The sequence below is a fragment of the Argiope bruennichi genome, chromosome 7, assembly GCF_947563725.1.
Source record: "Argiope bruennichi chromosome 7, qqArgBrue1.1, whole genome shotgun sequence".
Taxonomy (NCBI): Eukaryota; Metazoa; Arthropoda; class Arachnida; order Araneae; family Araneidae; genus Argiope; species Argiope bruennichi.
This window is the reverse complement of record NC_079157.1, coordinates 75,005,026-75,029,158: the sequence shown is the minus strand read 5'-3', so window position 1 is coordinate 75,029,158 and position 24,133 is coordinate 75,005,026. Positions and strand designations below refer to the sequence as shown.

The 24,133-nt window shown below is 28.0% G+C and overlaps 2 protein-coding genes across 4 annotated transcripts in view; one reads left to right on the top strand and one right to left on the bottom strand.

Annotated features, from left to right (window-relative positions):
* LOC129975247 (repetin-like) overlaps positions 1-2,216 on the top strand; it is a 38,478-nt gene extending 36,262 nt beyond the window's left edge. The window contains exons 3-4 of one of the 2 annotated variants that reach the window (XM_056088288.1): positions 309-511; positions 1,156-2,216. In XM_056088288.1, coding sequence (XP_055944263.1) covers positions 309-511; positions 1,156-2,105 — 1,153 coding nt within the window. In that variant the 3' untranslated portion in view covers positions 2,106-2,216. Of the gene's footprint in view, positions 1-308; positions 518-1,155 lie in introns of both variants that reach the window. The other variant, XM_056088287.1, reaches the window with a different exon arrangement.
* Positions 1-24,133, bottom strand: part of LOC129975246 (rho GTPase-activating protein 18-like) — a 329,739-nt gene that overhangs the window by 121,276 nt on the left and 184,330 nt on the right. The gene's annotated exons all lie outside the window — the stretch shown is intronic.

Genomic DNA, 24,133 nt, shown 5'->3' with positions numbered 1-24,133 from the left:
GCATAGCTGTATTAGAATCAGCAATTTGTACAATCAGAATAGCATAGCTGTACTAGAATCAGCAATCCGTACACAGAAAATAGCATAGCTTCACTAAAATCAGCAATCTGTACACACAAAATAGCGTAGCTGAACTAAAATGAGTAACCAGGACCAGCAACACATTGCACTATTTATTTACTTAAATGAAAGATTCTCGAAAAATGAAGCAGCCTAAGTTTGTTAAAATTAATAACCAGAATTTTACGAAACAATAAAACATAGCTTCACTAAAATAGTATATAATAAACAAGTGTTAATTTTTTCAGGCCTCCGCCCCCTAAACCCAAACCAGATTACCATTTCTCATCCATTCCTGTTTATAAGGAAGTAGTGGTCAAAGGCAGCCCCGATTTTAGCGGAGCGGGAGGTTACAAGCAGAGTTACGGAGATGGACACAAGTACAGCACCAGCTATGGCGATGGTTATCTGAAAGTCTACACTGAAGAACCTCATGTGCAAAAGGGTTATGGTACAGGTGATAAATTATTCATAGCTAGGTTAAATTTGTTTTATAGCTTTCATGTACATTTTTTCATTGAACCAAAGAAACGAACATTAACTCTAATGAAAACTTCTTAAACGACCATTCAAAGAAACTATGACGGCGCCCAAAATGTCAGAATATCATTATGAAATATTTTCCCTTTTTGTTCAGTGAAACTGACTGAATATTTTCGAGGCGCGTGCTTTGTTCGCTAGAAACACTTGTCCAGATGGATTTCGGGACACGGAGGTTTACTGTCAAAACATGTTTCGTATTTTCTGTTTTAATAATAATTAATAATTATCATAATTAATAATATTAAAATTAGCAAAATACACTGTAATTAACAAAAATATTAATTTTCGTAAATTATTGTTTTGATTATTTGTTTTAATAAACCTTACAAGGACCCACAGACGTGATTTTTGAATGTTAAATATAAAATCGTGAATACTTATAAATCTTTTATAAAATTAAGAAGAATTTAAAGCTTTTAAATGGCGTTTATAAAATGTTTTTCGACTTCTTTTTAAATATATAAAAAAACATATCAAATTTAAAAACTAAATGCTATTTATTAGCATTTATAATACCTATAAACACCTAATTTTTATTATCTTGATTCACAGGATCTCATAAACCTGTCTCTCATTATGCAGAAATATCATTCACAGCAGGTAACTACAAAGAACCTGATCACCATAGTGTAAATAAAGGCACTGAATACGTTGATGTTCAGGAACCTCACTACAAAGGTACTCCATATGGAAACAATCAATATGTACATTTTCCAGAAGAGCAGGCTCAGGTCCCAGAAGGTCATTACAAAGGTACAAACTATGAAGCTCCAAAAGGCCATCACAAAGGAACGACCTACCAAGCTCCAGAAGGTCATTACAAAGGAACAAACTACCAAGCTCCTGAAGGTCATTACAAAGGAACAAACTACCAAGCTCCTGAAGGTCATTACAAAGGAACAACTTACCAAGAACCAGAAGGCCACTATAAAGGAACAGTTTACCAAGCACCAGAAGGTCATTACAAGGGCACAGATCATAGTATCCATGAAGATCATAACCAAGTATATGGATACAGAAAGAAGAAAGTATTCCCTAAGAATCATAGTTTCATAAAGCAGGTTAGTGGTTACAAAATATCAGACTTCTTGCCTAATAAGGTACAACAGGAGCCTTATCAGGACGATGGTAAAGACGGATACGTCTCTCATGTTGCCATACCACCCAAAGTAGAGCCAGGGCATTCATACGCTGAGATAGCAGCAGCGCATAAAGCAAACCATGGACCTAAGGCATACGATTCAAAAGAGTACGCAGATCTTGGGGCACACCAATTCAAGGACCAACAAGATTACTCAGATCAATCAGACTATCTGGATGATTCATTACCAGCTTATAAGTATCCTCCAAGTCGGGTTTATACACACAGAAGCGGATTAGTTGATCCAGCCGAACCAACTCAGTATGCTGGATATGGTACAACATTTTATGGAGACAGTTACGCTAGAATAGTGTATAATCCTAAAGACTGGAAGATATCGCTACGTGCCTACAGACATTAATCAAATGATCATAATAAATTATCTTATTTTTATTGTTGAACTTTTGTATAAAAATATGTATCTAAAGTTATATTTTCGAACAAAATGATGGATTTCAACATTAGAAATCCAAAGCTGTATATATTTAAAAATGTATTAAATACTAAAGAAAATAAATATGTTGAAGTTTTTAATATTTATTCTGTGGATTTATATTAACATAATTTATTGCATACCATATAAGAAGGCCAGAAATTTATTGGGAAGATAAAATTCAATATACTTTCAAATAATATAGAACTTAATGTGTATATTTTCAAATAATTTCTTTAATACAGTAAAATAGGCTATCTTTTAAAACGAATTAAAACTAAATCTATAATCCATTACATCCATGTCATAATGTTACTTACCTTTGTGATATTTGAGCCATTTTTTTTACATTTACTTTTGTTCTACTTATTTAAGGAACGGGATAGATAACACTAGAATATTTTCCCCGATATATTTGTAATCAAATAAAGTTCTTTCTGACAAAAAAGGTATTTCTGAATATTTTATACTTGAGAAAATAAAATAATCCAGAATTCCTACTGCATTATAACTACGATCATTCTTGTATTAATATAGTAAATATCTTCATACATTAATACATTGTTAGTATAACTTTCAGTTCAGAGTAATTTTTTTAGTACTTTGTATTTTCAATTTCAAAATACTTTAAAACTCATGAGATCGTAAAAACGGTATATATTTTAGTCATGAATAAATAATTCTTCTCAGAAAGTATCCAAACTTGCCACTTTTGAGGCCATCCATCATTTAGACAGAAAAGAACAAAAAGATTTTTTTACATTTAAAGGAAGGTAAATATGTTTTTAAAATGCTAGGAAGGAGAATATAATGGATAAAAATGAATGGGGTAATTTTAAAGGAAAAAAATGAAAAACTGGTATTTTATTTGATGAATACCTCGTGAGGTGCATTATAAAATTACAATTTTCCAAGTCATAAACTCTAAAGCTACTAGGCTGAATTAAACTTAATATTTAAAGAATGCTTTTTGTAATCATGACTAAGACATTTTTTTTAACATTCATAAAACAGGGACACCATGTCATACACAAAAATATATATGTAAAAAAAACATTTTTTTATAAAATTTATTTTTTCTGCTATGATTCTGTTTATTGAGAAGAGTTTTGTTATGTAACAGCTATTTTAAGTTAACGTTGAAATAATATAAATTTAGGTATTCGAGTTAAATATGGAATTTTCATGAGGCAAAATTAATAACTAAAGATAAAACTTCACTTTTAGGGATTCAAAGTCATTTTTCAATTAAGTGTTTCATTTTTCATGAGTATGAATTTAGTATATATTGAAACAGCTTAAACGCTTTGTTTTCTAATCCAATGCAATGCTTCATTTTTAATTCAGTTAAATGCTTCATTTTTAAGTCAGTTAAATGCTTCATTTTTAATTCAGTTAAATGCTTCATTTTTAATGCACTGAAATGCTATAGTCGCAATTTCCATAACTAGTTTATTTTATTTAGCAGATCATTTAAAAAAAATAAGTAAACAGAAGCAGTATAAATAACAGTACGAAAAAAAATGTTTCTAAGTTTTGAAATAAATTTACAAATAGAAAAAATAAAGAACGTTTGAAATGCAGTAATAAGGAAACATGATAGTGAAAGAAATCTCGTATGTCACTCCATTTGAAAAACGGCATATAAGGACTATATGTTAATGCAATTAATTGATGATGTCTTGTCCGGAACCACGGTGCAGTAGCTGCTGAGGGTAAAGACCCCTGAGCACCCGAGGGCAGAAGTCTGATTTCTAACTCATATGAAGATGACACTCACACACTCACTTGCACATCCCCTTTTTACAGGGAGACTCTTTCACACACCTCACAGACAGAACACAGGGTGAAGAACAACCATGCCCGAACCAGAACTCGTACCCGGTACGCCCAGCTCATGGGGAAGACGCACTCTCCCAGGCCAAAACGCTGGCAATGCAATTAATTGGTAATTATTAATACTATGTTGACTGGTAAAGGCACAATGATGCAAAGTAAATTTTTATTTTATTAATTTTTTATTATTTACTATTAATTATTATTTATATGAAAATTATTAATTGTTTATTTATTTTATAAAAATTGACCTCCCGATAACCTCGGAAAACTGCCTACGACAGAAATCCTACAAGAGCCAAACAAAAGAAATCCGATCAAATGAGCGAACGGCATAGAGTAAATAATAACTGCTAAAAGTGATTAGTCGATTTATCGTATTAATTGATTATTATTAATAACAATCGATTAATATATGGATCTCAACATATGTAAGATTTGAATATAGTTTTCGTCACAATTCATATACAGATTAGACATTCGAGTGAAAAGTTTGGCATAGAAAAATGTATAAAATATAACGAGTAAACATTTATTTTCTATTGTAAAAGAGCTTGCAAAAGAAATATGGACAAGAGTTTTATTCTAACAATTTAGTTTAAATTAACTTTCCGTTTCGAAACTACTCATGCACCATTTTCAGATCAGCACCATAATTTTGAACCGTGGTCAAATAACAAGGACGATACCTGAGTCTGCAACAGTTTTTCGGGCATTTATATTTCCTAGTTGATAATGAACTATTCTTATGAAAAAAGAAAAAAAGGACATCTGTATACTTAATCAGTATACTCACTAAACTCATAAAACACCAATTTTTGAATAGTGATAAGACTGACAAAAAAAAATTATAAAATATGATGAATTAACTATCGCATATCCAATACACTCATTATGGATTATAAAAAACTAACTATTGAATTATGATGGGAAAAGAGCATAGCAAATATTGGAAAGCTTGATGAATTCTTTATGGTATAACTTGTCGAAAAAATTAGTTTTATTAGAGAAAAAAATGAAACAAAATGTCAGTAATAGAACTCTTCCAAATTGAGGCAAAGTAAAAAATTTATGTCGAAAGGGTACCATAAATAAATACAAAGTACTGCTCGTAATTGCATTTTGTGTGATTGCAAAATTTTCATTAAAAAGTTTGTTTGTGAGATTCGTAAATATATATCAAATTGAATTACTAAATGAAGAATTAAAAAAAAAAGATGTATAGACAATAAATTAACCAATCTTCATAAGGAATTAAATCACATGCATATCAAAATATTGGCTTATAAGTAAATAAAAAAAATACTTGACGAACTATATGACGAAAGAATTAATTGAAAATTTACTATTCAAACATATAAAAAAATCATGTTTCATTAAATTAAAAAAAAAGGTTCATCAAAGCTTAGAGCTCATGCTGTCGCTCAAATATGTAAAAAACAATAAGATTATAACATATTTGTTTGTTTCAAATTGTAAATTTACCAACACATATAAAATTTATATAAATCAAATTTAAGTATAAATAATTAATATTAAAAATATAATTAATGTTATAACTTAGATTTAATTATATAAATTATATGAAACTAATTTGATTTAATTATATAAGTAAATATTAAATTATTTTGTAACTAAATATAATAATTTAATTATAAATTGATGTTTTATTATTTAATGAAAATTTTTGAATATAAATGACAATTTTAACAACAAAAATACATTTGTTTATGTCTATACGTGTCACTTCCGGAAAGTGGTGAAAAATGAATATATCTACTATTATACATAAATGTTTAAAAAATCAAATTATCTTCGAAAAATGGAATAAGAGTAACAGTAAAGAATTCAATAGATATTCCATCGATTAAAGTTTTTTTTATTTCCTTATTATTTTTTTAATTTAAACATTTTATGTTTTTTTTTCGCCTAGAATATACATAAGATAATTCTTTATTACTATAATCAGACACAGGAAATAAGATATAGTTTAAATAATTAGTTTAGTTAAGACAGCCTAGCTTTTGAACCATCCATTAGCGTGGATATTATTTTAAATTGACTCTAAATTCGATTGGAAGATAGTTCGGTGCTCATTCTTGATTTCTGCATATAAAGAAAAAGAAAAGCTATTTTTATTTGCTAAACTCAGCAATTATTATATATAATTTTAATATCAAACATGCTTTAGGTTATTATGTCTCTATTAAGACTATAAAACGTTTTTCGAAATTATCGTCGTCACTTTCTTTTAAGTATGAATTACTATTATATTATATGTCTAATAACAGCATTTCAAAAATGATGGAATTTCAAATAGCTCAACAGATATTATATGTCTAATAACAGCATTTCAAAAATGATATTGGAATTTCAAATAGCTCAACAGATATTATATGTCTAATAACAGCATTTCAAAAATGTACGTGTATGAATCTCAGATTGCTCAAGAGATATTTCTTGGGAATTGGTTAATATGTCTATATATAAAATGTTCGCTGCTATTTCCCCTTTTCTTCAAAGAAGAATGTAAGAAAACGAAAAATGTTTTATGTTGTTATAAAAGAAATCGGAAATTCCTAAATTAAAAACAGTATTTTTTTTAAATTACAAGCAACTTTCAAATTAATAAAGCAAATAAATAGTTCAGAGATTGTATAAGTTTCGAATAAAGAACATCAGCATATTTTTATTGAGTGCGTCAAAAGGGTAATTAAAATAGCAGGTTTAAAACGAAATGTATACATACAAATGAAAATCATTGTGAAGAAGATTAGTTTAAAATTACAATGTTTTGGCTTAATATAACTTGACATCTCAATACTCATTTCAAAAAGCACAAAAATCAATAAAGGAATTTCATTCTTTCATATATATATTTTTAGCAAACATTACATACATTATATATATAAGTGAAACAAATAAAAAAATTCATCATAAATTATTCTATAAAACGGAATAATTTACCAACAACTTAAAAGAAAAATTATCTGGAAATTAATAGAAAAAAATCCAATCTAATAAAATAAAACTTTGTATTTAATTGTAGATAAGTAGTTTAAAAAAATAACGAATGGAGGACCTTATTACTCATTTTCAATATCATACCATCTGGCCCTTTCCCCGTCAAAATTACCATTATTGAGGATTTCTCAGATTAGTGTTAAAAGTATTAATATAAACAAAAATTAAAGATATCGAAGCCTTATCCTAATTTGTCAACAGATGGCGCTGTGCAGCAATATCCTTTGTTTTTACTGTATTGGGGAATTACTATGACAACATATTATTTCTTCAATCATTATTTGAAATATATTCTAATAATAATGCTTTGCAAATATACAAAATAAATATAATTTATTTTATAACATGTATATTTTTTGTTCCATTTATAGATACGTATCTGAAGAATGTTATGCATATTGATATAAATGTTCCCAAGAGCTATTCATCCTAATTCAAATGATTCTCTGAGGAATATACATGAGATTTTTTTTAATTAAATATCTATCACATATGAATTTTAAAACCCAAAATTAATTAAATACCATACCTAACTTTTTTTTTTTAAACTTTTGATGCAAATTTTGGACATTTCATTTGTATGTGAATATTTAAATTATTTATTTCAAGTTACTAACACATTTTAAATTACGAGAAACATTTAAACTTCTATTTATTTTTATTATTCACAACTGATCTCCGTTTCCGTATTTCATTAAAAATGTCCATAACTTTAACGAATTATAATTTGAAAATCAATAGAGATTAAAAAAATATTTGAAACTTCATCTATTTAAGAACAATGTCAAACTATAAATGTTTTCTTTTTATGTTCAGAAACTTGAAAAAAAATCATTCTAAATTGCCTTGAGAGGTAATATTTCAAGACCCACAACAACAACATTTCTGCAGAATTATATAAAAAAAATGTATTAAAGGAACATATAAAATTAAATCTCGCATTTTTGTACTAAAAGCTTATTCTGTTTCAAAAATCATCTAATAGATGGCAGCACAAGCAAATATTTCCGCTTTTGTCGCTACGAATGAGTAACTAGGAAAATAATATTCACATTGCAAGAAAAATATATAAATACTTAAGGAAGTTAATGTGTCTGAAGAATTCCAAAAATAGTAGATCAATTTTATCAAGACAATATATTAATAAGTTCGAAAGACAAACATTTATTTATTCACGTGAGCAAAAAATACATCCTTTTTATAATAGCGCATAATTAATTAATTCTCTTGAAATTATTAAAATAAATTCGAAGAAAATTTCTCTCTCAAAAATTAAACTATTATGTGCTTCTTCTAGTTTTCAAAGTTCGACATATTTTTAATGTAAGTAAATTTTGAAACATCTCAATATCGGAATTAATTATATACCCATTTTTTTCAAATTTATTACTTTATTCAAAAATATTAAAAATTTTCTGAATAATTTCGCGTATGAAACTGAATTAATAATTACAGGAGCATGATTTTGATAATTAATGTATACTTCACTAGAAGACGTTGACTAGATGATGTTCACTAGAAGAAATGGAAGTTGATCGATAAAAACCAAAATGTGACGCAGAGCTGCAGTTTTAGTAACAAGACCAGGTACCAAATTACATTTATCTAAATCGCTACGCTTTTGAATCGTCGGGTTTATATACATGCGGATTTTAAGACAAAAAGAAGCCAACCTGTACGGCCAAACACGGCCATTTCAATATAAGTAACTTTTTTAATTAAGTAATAAATGCCGCTATAAATTAAACTAATTATTGTTTTTATTGCAATTCAGCTTCACGAATAATTAACTGTAATCTTTCGAATGTAAAAAAAATTAAATTTGTAAGTATTTTTAAATATATTAAAAAGGTTTTTTTTTTTTTTTTGGCAAAATCCAAATATTTTAATAGAAAATTTGCAATTGTTGCTGACTTATAAGTCAATCAGACAATTATATAAAAAAAAGTCACCCCAACAGTGAGCATTAAAAAACATTATACGAACAACATTCCGAAATGTGAACAATCCTTTATTTTAATTTTAACAAATTCGATTCTTGCACAGCAAAGAAAGCACAAAATTAAATTATTCTGAAAATTTCTCTCAAATGATCTTACCTGCAGGGGCGCTTAGGTAACTACATACATTGCCTGTTTAATAATCCAATATTCCACTTGAAATACAAGGTTAATCTGAAAAGTTATTTCTTTCTTATTTTTGCTGGCAAGCCAATTGGAGACTATTACAAATTTGCATATTTCTGCAATTTTTCAGAGCTTAATATAGCAATAATTACTAGTGTTCACCTGACTTATTAAGGTATTTATATATTCATTATATAAAATTCCATGAGTATTTTATACTAACTTTTATTACTGAAAACTACTGATTTATAGTTATTGATTCAATGAGAGCTCTGATGTCAAATCTTAACCATATATTAAGGTCATATACAGGATACTCAGGACCAGCCTAAGTAAACAGGGATTTATGGAGCTTTGAAACAAATTTTATACAACAAAATACTGATTTATTTTATTTTGATATTTATTACATTACACAAATTTCTATAAGCAGGACTAGAAAAATACTTGAAAATGACTAATAATTAAATTCTTATATATGTAGTATTTCAACCGTAAAAACAATAGTTAATCTATACTTATAATAAAGCTCAATGTGTGTGTGTGTGTGTGTGTGTGTGTGTGTGTGTGTGTGTGTGTGTGTGTGTGTGTGTGTGTTGGCGCTCTACAGGTCAGGTCATTTGACATACAGCTATCAAATTTGGTACATGTATACCTTAGAGGTCGGGAATGTGCACCTGGGGTCCCTTTTTTTTAAATTTTAATTAGAATTTTAATTATTAATTAAAAACTAACTTTCCCGCCAAAAAAATCTTCCATTTTCCCCACCGCCAACTTTTCCGCCAAAAAAATCTTCCATTTTCGCCACCGCCAAATGAGCAAGGTTTCAGATTTATTTTCTCCCAACAGTAATGAGGCTAGGGTTAAAATTTTTCGGCGGATTATTTCAAACGATTCTGTTTATTTTCTTAATGTTTGATGAATTTAAAATTAAACATTGTTAATTAATCGATCCTTCAGATTCATTCTGAAGTACTTTTGAATTAAAATAAAACAGAATAAAGGAAATAAAAAATTTCTAATCCGCATAGCGTTACCCCAACTGGCGTAGAAAAAAAACCACGTATTTGCGTTACGTAACTGGCGAAGAAAATTCACGCATGCGCATTCTGTTCTGATTGTTGTCATGGCAACCATTATAAGCAGATGATTTAAATTATTTTTAGGTTAGTTGCATGCTTTTGTAAATAAAGTGTATTTATGTTAGTTATATATTTTTTGTATATGCTTATAATTTTAAGTACATCGTTTTTTAAGTAATTTTTTTAAACCTGTTTTAGACCGATTATTTTAAATGATTCATTTTATTTTCTTAGTGTTTGATGCATTTAAAGTTAAACATTGTTAATTAATCGATCTGCTCATGATAATCTAAGAAAATTTTGTTGACAAATTCTTGAGATAGTACGTAAATTAAAAAAGATATTCTTTAGTGCCCATAAAGTTTAAACGCTGAGTGACTCTATTTTCATTAATCAGATTATTAAAAAAAATGCTTTGTTTCAGTAAAAAATATTATTATATTAATTGCAGATTAAATATTTCCACTTTAATTTAAAGCATAAATTCTACGGGTGCTAACAGAAAATTAGAGAGATACATATTAAGTTATGACTGAAGGCCTTTATAATATTATGAATGAATTATATGACAATCAAAATTTGAAGTTATAAAATATTTTGATGAAGAAGCTATTGAAGTAGGAATTGCATAAAATATTTAATTATTAAAATTTTAACGAACATTAAGATTGGCGAACCGGCTGGTCGCCAAAGGCGGCTAGTATATTATAAAACAAAATGTATTACTTCATAAAGTTATAAAATACAACTTGTTATGAAAATTACCAGAATATACGATTTTTATTTCATTCTCATTGATATTTTATCGCCAATTCGATAATGATGTTATTTATTTTTGTTTTTTTATCTAATTTGAAGTCGATTGATAAACTGTGGGAAGAGGTAAAACCTTCTTAAATAATATTAAATCTAAAAAAAAATTTAAAAATTTATATAAAGTATTTTAAAATGATAAATAAGATAATCAGATGCTTAATATTCGATTGAGTTATCTTAATAGCTCAATCGAATGATGTTTATAGTTAAATATCATTTAAATTCAAAAGTGGTAAGTATGTTTATTATTGCCCGTCCATGGTCCGTAGATTTTCGTAACAACATTAAATTGCGAGAGTTTGTCATTAAATTTTAATTTCCGAAAAATTTTTCAGAAATGAAACATCACGGTGTTGTGTTCCTTATATATAAGATATTTTTATATTTGATTATTAGTATTTGTTATTGAGTTTATTTAGTTTGAATTCAACATTTAGCTTTAAAAATGAACAAACACAATTGACGCAGTTGGAGTTTCTTAAAATTTGGAATATTCATGTAAATGATTTTATGCATATTTTCCCTTAACTTTTATGTGCTGATTATTTGAATATTGTAGTTTATGGAATTTTAGTTTATTTCTTAAGGCAGAATATGATTAAGATGTTATTAATAAAATTTGATCATCAGATTGCAACAATTTATTATAATGTAAAGTATCGATCTCCCAAACCATAATATCAAGTGCAAAATGAACTTCAAACTTTAATGTAAGACATTATTGAATTTGAATTTGGAGCAATTTTATGATTTCTAACTTTGAAAAAATGAAATAAAGTTGTTTTAAATTACCTAAAACTAATAGTAAATATACTTACCAGCGAACATTCGATGGTAACCTTATCCTTAAAGCTCAGTGGTAAGTATGCTTACCACTTTCAGTCCCTCGTGAACGATCTCTAGTAAGTATATTTACTACCCCTTATTTTATAAATTAAATGGTGGATCAGCGAACTGTTGATGTTTTAGTATTTATATCATCGGTTTATCAGAATATAAAATCTAAAAATTTTATTTGTAGATGTTTTTGAGTTATATCCTATAAAGGGTTAAAATTTGAAAGAAAGAAAAATTCTCTGTAACTTTGTCACAGTCCAAAAATTAAATCGAAGAAAAAAAAATAAAAAACTGTTAGATGCAAGCATGCTCCCATAATTCTATACTATATAAGCAGGACTAGAAAAACTTCCTAGAGGAAGGAAAGAAAAGCCCTAAATAGGCAGATCAAAGAAAGAACTTAAATGGATTCGAAATTAACACCATTTCCTTTGAAACTCTTGACATTTCTAAATAGGGCTATTTAATTTAAAATAGTCAACGTCCTAAATAGATAAAATAGATACAAACTTCAGAATTTTGTTCTCTACATTTTATTACTGGAAATTCAATAAGCAATTCATTAACGATATTTATTTTCACATAATGTTCTTAAATAAAAAAGTTAAGCAACTTAAATCGAGGCAAACGAACTTCAAAGTTAAGGGCACAACCATCAAACAAAAGGAATAAACTGAGAACTCTTTCAGTCAAAACAAATAAAAAAAAATCCAATAACGAAAACGAAAATAGCATCAGTCTTTTTAAATAGAGCACGACTTACCGGTCTGGAACAAGGTCATTGAACATTTCGCTTTGTTTTATAAGCAAACGATTTTTATTGTTGTTGCTGGATCGAATCTCAACTCTTCTCTGCAGACTGTTCAAAAACAGTCTTATTTTCAGCGATCAGGGAAGTCAATGTAGCGTGCTGGAATTTGAAGTTCGAAACTTTTACTTTTAAAAACATTTGACTTCGCTTTCTCTTCCAGAATTCTTTAGCGCGTTGTTACAGCTGAAGTTACAGAAAAAGAGTTATAGTTAAGGTAAGAATGTCATCTTTCTTGGGTTTTAGTTCTTCTTTTAATTGCTTAAATTTTTTGTATCTTAAACTTTGATTAAAGTTTGGACTTTAGTTTGTATTAAAAGAAGTAGTAATTTTATTTCAGATTAATTTTAATACATAATTTTATTATATATAAAAATCAAATAGATTAAATAAGAAATCTTTTTTTTTGTTAAAAAAAACCAGTAAAATATTTAAAAAATTACTTATTTTAATTTAGCATCACCGTTAATTATTTCATCACACTTTTCGTGAAAAAATATCATTTGATTCAATACAAACTTTTCAGTAAATACAAGAGTAAATTGATTGTAAATTTATTCCAATCAATAAGTATTTAATTTTAATTAATAAGCAACACATTTTTTATGCTTACTGAAAAAATTCTGAAATTATTTTATCTTATGATATTTAATAACAAAAGTGCATATAAGCTAATAAAGAGCTCTTTCTCCCTGCGTCCTCTAAATTTCACCTTCCACGATCGACATGCAAGGGATACAAAAAATAACTAATAGTTACATTATGATAAACTGTTTTTTTATATCTTCTTAATAACGATATTTTTTTCTAATTACTGAATTGAAATATGATAATTTCACATTTTAGGTTAAGTATCTTCACTTCTTAAGCAGAAAAAATCTAATTTTATTTATTTTTATTTTATTTTCCTTTTTATTTATTTATTTTTTGTTTTTTATTTCTTATTTCCTTATTTTTATTTATTTATTTTATTTTTTGCCGATAAATGAAAGTGAAATACTCAAATAGTTTGTGAGTTACTGAAATCAAATTATACAACTACATTTTTTTTCAAATATTGCTCGCAAATAATATGAAACATAAAGAAGATATTAACGAAAGTTTCTTGATAATTAACTAAATAACAATTTTTTTATTAATTAAAAACTATATATCTATGTAAAGGAAAAATTGCAATACTTGTTGCCAATCCTAATGAATGAAAATATTATACATATTTTTAAATATTACCATCGTAAACAACAACATTTAATTAAAATTTGTATCTTTCTTTAAAAACTATGGAAAAAATAGCTTTCAATGATTCTTAAAAATCATTCGGATATCTATATTTTTTTCGAAAAAATACCAAAATTGAAGCCATTGATAATCACCTTTTAATTTATACAAGTGAAAATAAAAATTCGTTACTTTATAAGCGCTGGAAAACCAAACTAGTGAATATATTTTCTATAAATCTTCTCAAGAATAAGAAGGATAGGAGATGATTTCGTGTCAATGAATAATTATTTTTTTAATTAATAAAAATCATTTTCCATACGTAAAATTAATATTACATTCCTGCTAATATAAACATTTAATATATATCATTTCATTTATTTAATCTCGAATTGCCCTTCTCAATGTTTGAGTTTTGTATCATTTTTAAAAATTATTCAGAATTTATGCGAAAAATTATCTATCAGCATTTTTGTAAAATCGTCTGCAATTTTGAAGCATATAATTAATAGGCAAGATTTAAAAACTGTTTAATAGTTAAGATACTTTCATTTTAATTAAAATTAAAGTTGCAGACGATACAAGAAGTTTATGTATTATGACTTAGAATCTGGCAATAATATTTGCAAAAACAATATTATTTTTATTTCGAGCAATACGGATATGTTTGATAATATGTAATTAAAGAATTAAGTTATTTGTCTAGCTGTTGGCATTCTATAGAAGATATAATTTGATAAAAAAAAACTATTACATTTTGCAAATTCTTCTATAAAAGCAGGCAAAATGAATTTTAGGAAATATTTTCTGAAATTTTAGTTAATTCAATAATCTCAATTATTTAAATTTAACTAATTTCAGTAAGAGATTTGTAAAATCGTTTATAAATAAGTATCGAAAAAATTATAGTTCCAAACTTATTTTATGCTATCTTAAAATACAATATATAATCAAAAGGCATTTGATTGCATATTGCGATTTCGCCTAGTTTTATAAAACCTTTCCTAACATTTTAAATTACTTATTTTCTTTAAACGTTTCTAAAAATAATTTCAAAAATACATTGCTTTTAATTTGTATTCAATGAGTAAAATAGCTACAATATAGAAATCAGAAATTTTAATACATCACATTAGAACACAAAATTTGATCCATTCGATAAATCTGAGCGAATAATTTCAATATAGTTTTACTTTTTATTCAAAATATCAACGCAATATAATTTGAGAATAAATAAATGAAAACTTAAATTTATTATTCAAGTGAATTTCATTTCAATAATTTCAGGTTTTATTCTAAATTTAGAAAATACCCAAATGATTAATTCTACATACACTCCCGTGCTCTTTTTCATACGTTTTTATTTTTATTTTATTTTTTTTTTACTCCAGTTTACCTCCCATTTTCACTTTGTTAATTTTTTTGATACCTTTTTGTTATTTTATTTTTAATTTTACTTTTTGTCTTTTACTTGTATATTATTTTGTCATGAAATATACATCATATGTTTGGACCTTTTTGACAGAAAACAAATTTCGTAGTTAATGATGTTTTACAATAATATGAAAAATATTGCTTAGTCTTTGATTGTCATTTCTAGTGTCACTTTAAAAATATTTTTATTTTTAAGTAGTTTAAATACAAAATGTTTAAAAATTTCGTAAAACGTTTCATTTATATAACATTAAAATTATATTTCAGCAAAAAGGATAGGACACTTTTATTACAAATAAAAATTCTTTGAATGCATGGCATTTCATGCAATTTTGTTGTAATAGCAAAACAAAAATTTAGATCGCTAAATAAATATTTTAATGTAAAACAGAAAAGTAAGACACAACCATTGTACCAATCAATAGCAATTTCTGCTTCCCTGTATTTTAAAATACAGCTATGTTTATTTTGCTTTTCTGATTTGAATATTTCATTTTCAAGAAATTACTTTTCCAAGAAAATTCCCAAGTGGACTTTTTTTTTTTTTGTTGTTGTTGTTGTTGCTTCTAATTTCCCAGATAATGATTTTTCTTCAATGCACTTTTCTACCATATAACATTACAAAATATAATGCCAATAAATAATGAGAAATTCCTTTTATAGTTTTGATCGATGCCACCAAATTATTAGTTGCCTTAGGTCACCCATATTTCAGTCGAGCACTTTCACTATATTACACATCTTCAAATAATCAGCGCATCAGTCTAAGAATTTCAAATGCTGGCAACAGTCAAACTAATCACTAGCCACTGCATAATAACTTCAAGGACGTGAATCGTAATCTTCCCAAATGCCCATCGGCAAAAGTGCGGATGTGACCCACTTACGACCACACTTACACTCCCCTCCCAAGGAAGAGCATTGACCATCGTATGATTTCTAACGGTTTCATCATGATTTTATCAGTCAGTTCAAAGTATTCTTTGTTAAAATGGTGGTCCAGATTTTAATGTGCATATGTCGAAATAGTTAAAGCTGCTCATCTGCTTCGAAGAAGGTTGGGTAACAGCGCCCAGGGTAAAATGCCTGATGAGGTACTTGGGGGATTGCATGAGGGGGCCTACATTTGGTGTGAAGGACGTTCTTTATTATGAGGAGGTTCCACTTGTTTTACATCGTGGGGAAAAGATTCGAATAATATTTAATATGTATGTCGCAAGAAATTTTATCAGAATGGTTTCTAATAAAGAAAAATTATATAGCATTTTCAAGATATTGTTAAAGCTTTACGAAATCTTTTATGACATTTATATTCTTTTAAAAAAAAGGAGTTGAAAGCATTATAAGTAAATACATTTTTGATTCACTGGCAAAGAATATTTTTTTAAAAATTCATTATTGCAGAAACTCCAAACGATTTTTGCCTACATCCATAATAAAATATAATTTATTTAAATCTATAAAAAATAAAAATTTTATCAGAATGGTTTCTAATAAAGAAAAATTATATAGCATTTTCAAGATATTGTTAAAGCTTTACGAAATCTTTTATGACATTTATATTCTTTTAAAAAAAAGGAGTTGAAAGCATTATAAGTAAATACATTTTTGATTCACTGGCAAAGAATATTTTTTTAAAAATTCATTATTGCAGAAACTCCAAACGATTTTTGCCTACATCCATAATAAAATATAATTTATTTAAATCTATAAAAAATAAAAATTTTATCAGAATGGTTTCTAATAAAGAAAAATTATATAGCATTTTCAAGATATTGTTAAAGCTTTACGAAATCTTTTATGACATTTATATTCTTTTAAAAAAAAGGAGTTGAAAGCATTATAAGTAAATACATTTTTAATTCACTGGCAAAGAATATTTTTTTAAAAATTCATTATTGCAGAAACTCCAAACGATTTTTGCCTACATCCATAATAAAATATAATTTATTTAAATCTATAAAAAATAAAAATTTTATCAGAATGGTTTCTAATAAAGAAAAATTATATAGCATTTTCAAGATATTGTTAAAGCTTTACGAAATCTTTTATGACATTTATATTCTTTTAAAAAAAAGGAGTTGAAAGCATTATAAGTAAATACATTTTTGATTCACTGGCAAAGAATATTTTTTTAAAAATTCATTATTGCAGAAACTCCAAACGATTTTTGCCTACATCCATAATAAAATATAATTTATTTAAATCTATAAACCGCATCTTATTTCTCATATATTATAAGATTTCTATAATAGAAGATCATCTCTAAATAAATGCACGCATTACATCAAAATCGTCTAAGCCATTTCGAATTTTTATAAAGATTTATTTTTTCAAAAAGAAATGTTTCCAGAAAGAAAAAAATAATCCTTTATTTTCTTTATAGAAATCTCTCCAAATATGCTTAAACGTTCCTTGTCTAATTCCTCGTAAATGGAATACACAAAGAGAAAGTATCATAATCATAAAAAAAAAATCCATAGCGAAATTTTGGAAAATCCATTGAGTTGGGAATCTTTTTGGAATTTTAATAGCCAGATTGAATTGTCTGTGAAACTAACAAATCAAAAACGCAGCAAACTAAACGAATATAACCTGATATACGAAATTTACACAAACACTATAGCTGCCAATCAAATTTACGACGAAATCCGTTAACAGATAAATTGTGAATGCATGCATATTTCTCTGCCCTAATCATACAGTCTTCAGCACCATATTATTAAACTAAATGCAAAACATGCCGATTTGTGTCATGGTGCGAGAAAGTTCGAAAGAAGAACATTCCTTTTGGTGCAGTTAAACCAGCCGGAGTGGTCTTTGACATTTTCTCTCATACTCTCAAACAAATATACTTGCGCATTGTTAGCCTATACCACTCGCGAACCATAGCAAAGTAGTTGTAGCGAATTGATTGAGCGAGGATAGAACCTGGGACCTTGTGGTTCGCAGCAGAGTAACGTGACCACAAAACAAAAGCAATTAATTGCCCGTATAGCGTAGCTGTTAACTGTCTTATGAGCTTTCACCACAGACTCTCCCTCCAGTGAGTCGAACGATATGGCTGTTGACTGGTGATGTATTAGCTGTTGAGTCTAATGCGCCTGTACCCATTTGAGTAGCACCAAGCGTTATGGCGAGCGTGTGTGGGTGAATGGTTCCTGTTGCATCAAGTGAGTGTGACGACTTTTGGTTGCGGGTAGATGGCGCCACAACAGCTGTACGAAGGTTGAAGGTTCATCGTCCGAGGTCACCAATGTAGCGAATTGATTGAGCGAAGATAGAACCTGGGACCTTGTGGTTCGAGCAGAGTAACATGACCACAATACAAAAGCAACTGCCCGTATAGCGTAGCTGTTAACTGGCTTATAAGCTTTCACCTCATAGTCTAATTGAGAATGATCTTTGGAGAGTTTGGGGTGATTAATAGCTGGAATGTGATTAATACAAAGGTACCAAAAAAAAGTGAATGTGTATTTTGGACACTTCTTTTTTCTGAATGATTGAAACCACCAAAATTTGGCACATGCCTACAATTGCATTAAAAAATTCACATAATCACTTTCATGTGCTTAAGTCATTATGTTTTTGAGTTATCGCGTTTATATGCTTTGAAAATGTAGACCAACTGATGGTCAACTCTTTGACGGATTTAGTACCAAATCTGATATACATCTACACTTTAAATGTTGAACCTCTATGCTAAATTTCATTCATCTACTCTCTCCGTATTTACATATATTCGGACAATTGAACAGATAGATTTCCTCTTAATGGATTTCGTTCAAATGTTGGGAGAAAATCTATAAAATTTGCAGTAGAAGTCATATATAAAATTTCATCTGCCTAGTTCAAGGAGCTGTTGAGGTATCTTATTCACAGATATACTTCAAGAAAATGCTTTTTCTGACTGAGAGAAGTTTGAAACGTGGAGATTCGTCAAAAGCTCGAGTTGACGATAACAACAACTTTTCTTTGAATACTTCATATAAGAGAAAGTAAAATAAATTCACTAAATTCTTTTTCGCCTCTATTTATCAATCATCTATCATAGTCAACCAGACTTAAATGACAAATATTTTTTCTGCATTATATTTTATATAAAGCATTTTCAATGATTGGAAATGAAAATAAATGAATGTCAGATATTTTTTTGTAAAGTATTTCCATCTCAAGCTTCTCGGTCACAAAATAAACAAATTGATAAATGAGACAGTTTTCATGACAGGGAAATGTGTATATAGAGACATAATACAACAGGAAATAAACAAGCATGTCGTGGAGATCAGATGAAGCATTCGAGCATGACGCTTTCCTCAGAACAAAACGAGCTGCAGACATAAAAACATTGAAAGAAATCAGGTGATCATGAAATGTGTTTTAAAAGTATGACATACCATTCGTTATGATAAGGAAATAAAATACAGTATATTTTTAGTATGATAATGTTTATAGGCTGGCGTACTATCTGTCAGTTCCATGAAACCACTTAATTGGTGAAATAATCGTTCAAAACGCTGTATAAGGCAGACTGATTTAGACCTTCCAAATCTGACACATAGTCAGTTTTTAAAAGACGTGTGCATCAAGTTAACATGACGATATTTATAGACTACTGACATACAGTCTGTCAATTCCGTGATGCTTGCGACTGTGCAAGGTAAAATATTCCTTCAAACCAGGTTTTGCGAAATTTCAATGAAATTTTTAATCACATATTACTCAAAATTTTATCATTACCCAATAACTTCGTAACATATTATTGAAAAAAGAAAACTTCAACGACACTTAAAATTTGGAAAAAAAACACACCCCAAGCTTTTCAGTAATGACATTTTTATTTCCGTAAATGTTTTCTTTAATTTTTAATAAATTTTAAATTTTTGAAAATATACGTTGTAGCAACAATTTACAATGTTTTAATGAGTTTATACCGATTCATATTGACGTTTAACCCTTTCTAGGGCCGTGGGAAGTATGCTTCCCACCAAATTTATCAATCTTTGTATGAAATTATGTTGGTTGGCATAAGTTCTGACACATTTTTTTAGTAAGTCAGAAACTTAGATGCTTCAATTCTTTATCTCAGACAAAATGATGTGTCTTGATTAGTTACTTAATTATTAATTAACCAAATTAATTAATTAATCAAATTAAATTTATCTAATAAGCCAAATGAATCCCTTTTCTGATTCTAATTTCAAGCCTAAGAATATTTTAACATAATATGACTAGAAAAAAATGGCCCTTTAAAGGGTTAAATGAATTTGTGTGCACATCGTCAGGGCCTTGTAATTAATAGCAGATTTTAAAAATACAGAGTGAATGTAAAATCTTTTCTGATTAAAAAAAATTTATGAAGAATGAATCGTTGATTATAATACTTCAAAATTCTTACTATGAAATAAATGTTTTTAAACATTTTTTGTCTATCAAATACCGCAACTAATACAGAAATAGTGAAATTACTTTCAATTATTATTAAAACGACAATAACGAAAGAAAAAGTTAAATATGCCTTTTGATACCATGATTGAAATAAATCATTACTGTTCAATGTCAATTCCAGGGTTACATAAAGGACAGAATGTTTGAAAAGCCAGTTGAAGACATGGATATACTCAAAATTTAGGAACATAGAAGCAAATTCAAACACAATACAAATGCTCTGTGTAGTGTTATGTTAGACAAAACTTGGAGAGGTTTGAAATACCACCTTCTCCGAGCTACCAAAGGTGCTCACATTGAAATTTATTCAAACAATTGGCTTCATTAAAACCTTTACTATCGTTTTAACAATATATCAAAGTAATTAAATTATAACAGTTTTTTCAAATAATTGACTTAGTGATGATGATGATGATGTGTCCGCGTTACCACGGAAAGGGGGTGCAGTAGCTTCTGAGGGTAAATACCCCTGAGTACCCGAGGGCAGAAGTCTGACTTCTAATTCATATGAAGATGAAAACTCACACATTCGCTTGCACAACCCCTTTTTACCGGGGGACACATTCACAGATAGAACACAGATGAAGAACAACCATGCCCGAACCGGGATTCGAACCCGGGACGCCCAGATCACGAGGAAGATGCGCTACCCCTATGCAAGGACGCAGGCAATTGACTTAGTAATCACCATGAATAACAAAGATCGATTAATCAAGCGATTAAAGGTTCAAATCTACTTTAAATTATTCACAAGCCTTTGGCTACTAACTTTCAAAATTACTATTTAGGTGCAACATTTGCAAACAAATTTAAATATATTTAATAAGAATGGAACTGTTATTATATGCTACTTGATAATAATGTAATATTTTAAATATATAATAATAAAAAATAAGCACATTAGTCCATGAAAATAAAGGAATGTATCAGAAAATAGTCTATTTCTATCAAAACTCGCACAATAAACAGTTAGAAGTTCAATGTAACCATGGACCAAAGACCGAATTTTGACACTTTGCTCATTAATCAGAAGTTCCCCCTATTTCGAAATCTTTCCTCGAGAATGTTCCGAGGTTTTACTTATTAAATAAATAAAGTAAAAATTATATTTAATTCATGGAAAAAAATTAGATTCTGAAAAATTGTAGTGCGCTAGTTTTTTTCTACCCACAATTCTATCATTACAATCTTATTTATATCGTAACTCATAAAAACAAATATTCCTTTTTATTAGTATTGTAACATGAGGTTATCATTAATTCAGTCAAATTTAGGATAAGTAAGTGAAACACACTCTGAAAAATATATGCAAAACGGTTTCATTATATAAAATTGAACAAATTTTTATTGTTTTACTTCAGTTTTTAATAACCGGATATCGATTTATATTTATATTTTGAATTCAAATTCATTAAATTAATTAAATTATAGGCATTGGTACAAACTGCAAAAAAAATCGGACTCAAATCGAAGTGTAAAAAAATTGATAAATAAGCTTAAAACAAACTTAAATAATATATATTCTTGTTTTCTCAAAGCTTTCTCAGTTAACATTAAAACGAAAATTGATTCTAATTGGCTCTGCTTTTCAAAGTCTCAGAGCTCCTTGAATTCCATCCATCTTATTCTCATTTACACAAACTATCCCCAAACGGAAGTAAGCAGAATATTTATTACGTTGATTTTTTTTTTATCAGCGTATGTTCAAAGTATGACGAAAAAGTACGAATTGGCGTTTTGATATTTACAAAAATGTTACAAGCTGGATGAAAAAAAACAAATGCTCCTCGACTTCTGTACGCGTTATCAAGTTACATGTAAAATGCAAATGTTATTTTTAATCGGATCTATTTTGTAAATTCTGACAGCTCCTCTGAATTGAATTCCATTCCTTTTATTCTCATTTACACAAATTATCTCCAAACGGAAGTAATCAGAATATTTTTTACACTGATTTTATTATCAGCGTATTTTCAAAGTATGGTGAAAAATTACGAACTCGTGTTTAGATATTTACGAAAATGTTACAAGCTAGATGAAAAAGAAAAACAAATGCTCCTCAACTTCTGTACGCGTTATCAATTTACATGTAAAATGCAAATGTTATTTTTAATTGGATTTATTTTGTAAATTCTGACAGCTCCTCTGAATTGAATTCCATTCCTTTTATTCTCATTTACACAAATTATCTCCAAACGGAAGTAATCAGAATATTTTTTACACTGATTTTATTATCAGCGTATTTTCAAAGTATGGTGAAAAATTACGAACTCGTGTTTAGATATTTACGAAAATGTTACAAGCTAGATGAAAAAGAAAAACAAATGCTCCTCAACTTCTGTACGCGTTATCAATTTACATGTAAAATGCAAATGTTATTTTTAATCGGATCTATTTTGTAAATTCTGACAGCTCCTCTGAATTGAATTCCATTCCTTTTATTCTCATTTACACAAATTATCTCCAAACGGAAGTAATCAGAATATTTTTTACACTGATTTTATTATCAGCGTATTTTCAAAGTATGGTGAAAAATTACGAACTCGTGTTTAGATATTTACGAAAATGTTACAAGCTAGATGAAAAAGAAAAACAAATGCTCCTCAACTTCTGTACGCGTTATCAATTTACATGTAAAATGCAAATGTTATTTTTAATTGGATTTATTTTGTAAATTCTGACAGCTCCTCTGAATTGAATTCCATTCCTTTTATTCTCATTTACACAAATTATCTCCAAACGGAAGTAATCAGAATATTTTTTACACTGATTTTATTATCAGCGTATTTTCAAAGTATGGTGAAAAATTACGAACTCGTGTTTAGATATTTACGAAAATGTTACAAGCTAGATGAAAAAGAAAAACAAATGCTCCTCAACTTCTGTACGCGTTATCAATTTACATGTAAAATGCAAATGTTATTTTTAATCGGATCTATTTTGTAAATTCTGACAGCTCCTCTGAATTGAATTCCATTCCTTTTATTCTCATTTACACAAATTATCTCCAAACGGAAGTAATCAGAATATTTTTTACACTGATTTTATTATCAGCGTATTTTCAAAGTATGGTGAAAAATTACGAACTCGTGTTTAGATATTTACGAAAATGTTACAAGCTAGATGAAAAAGAAAAACAAATGCTCCTCAACTTCTGTACGCGTTATCAATTTACATGTAAAATGCAAATGTTATTTTTAATTGGATTTATTTTGTAAATTCTGACAGCTCCTCTGAATTGAATTCCATTCCTTTTATTCTCATTTACACAAATTATCTCCAAACGGAAGTAATCAGAATATTTTTTACGCTGATTTTATTATCAGC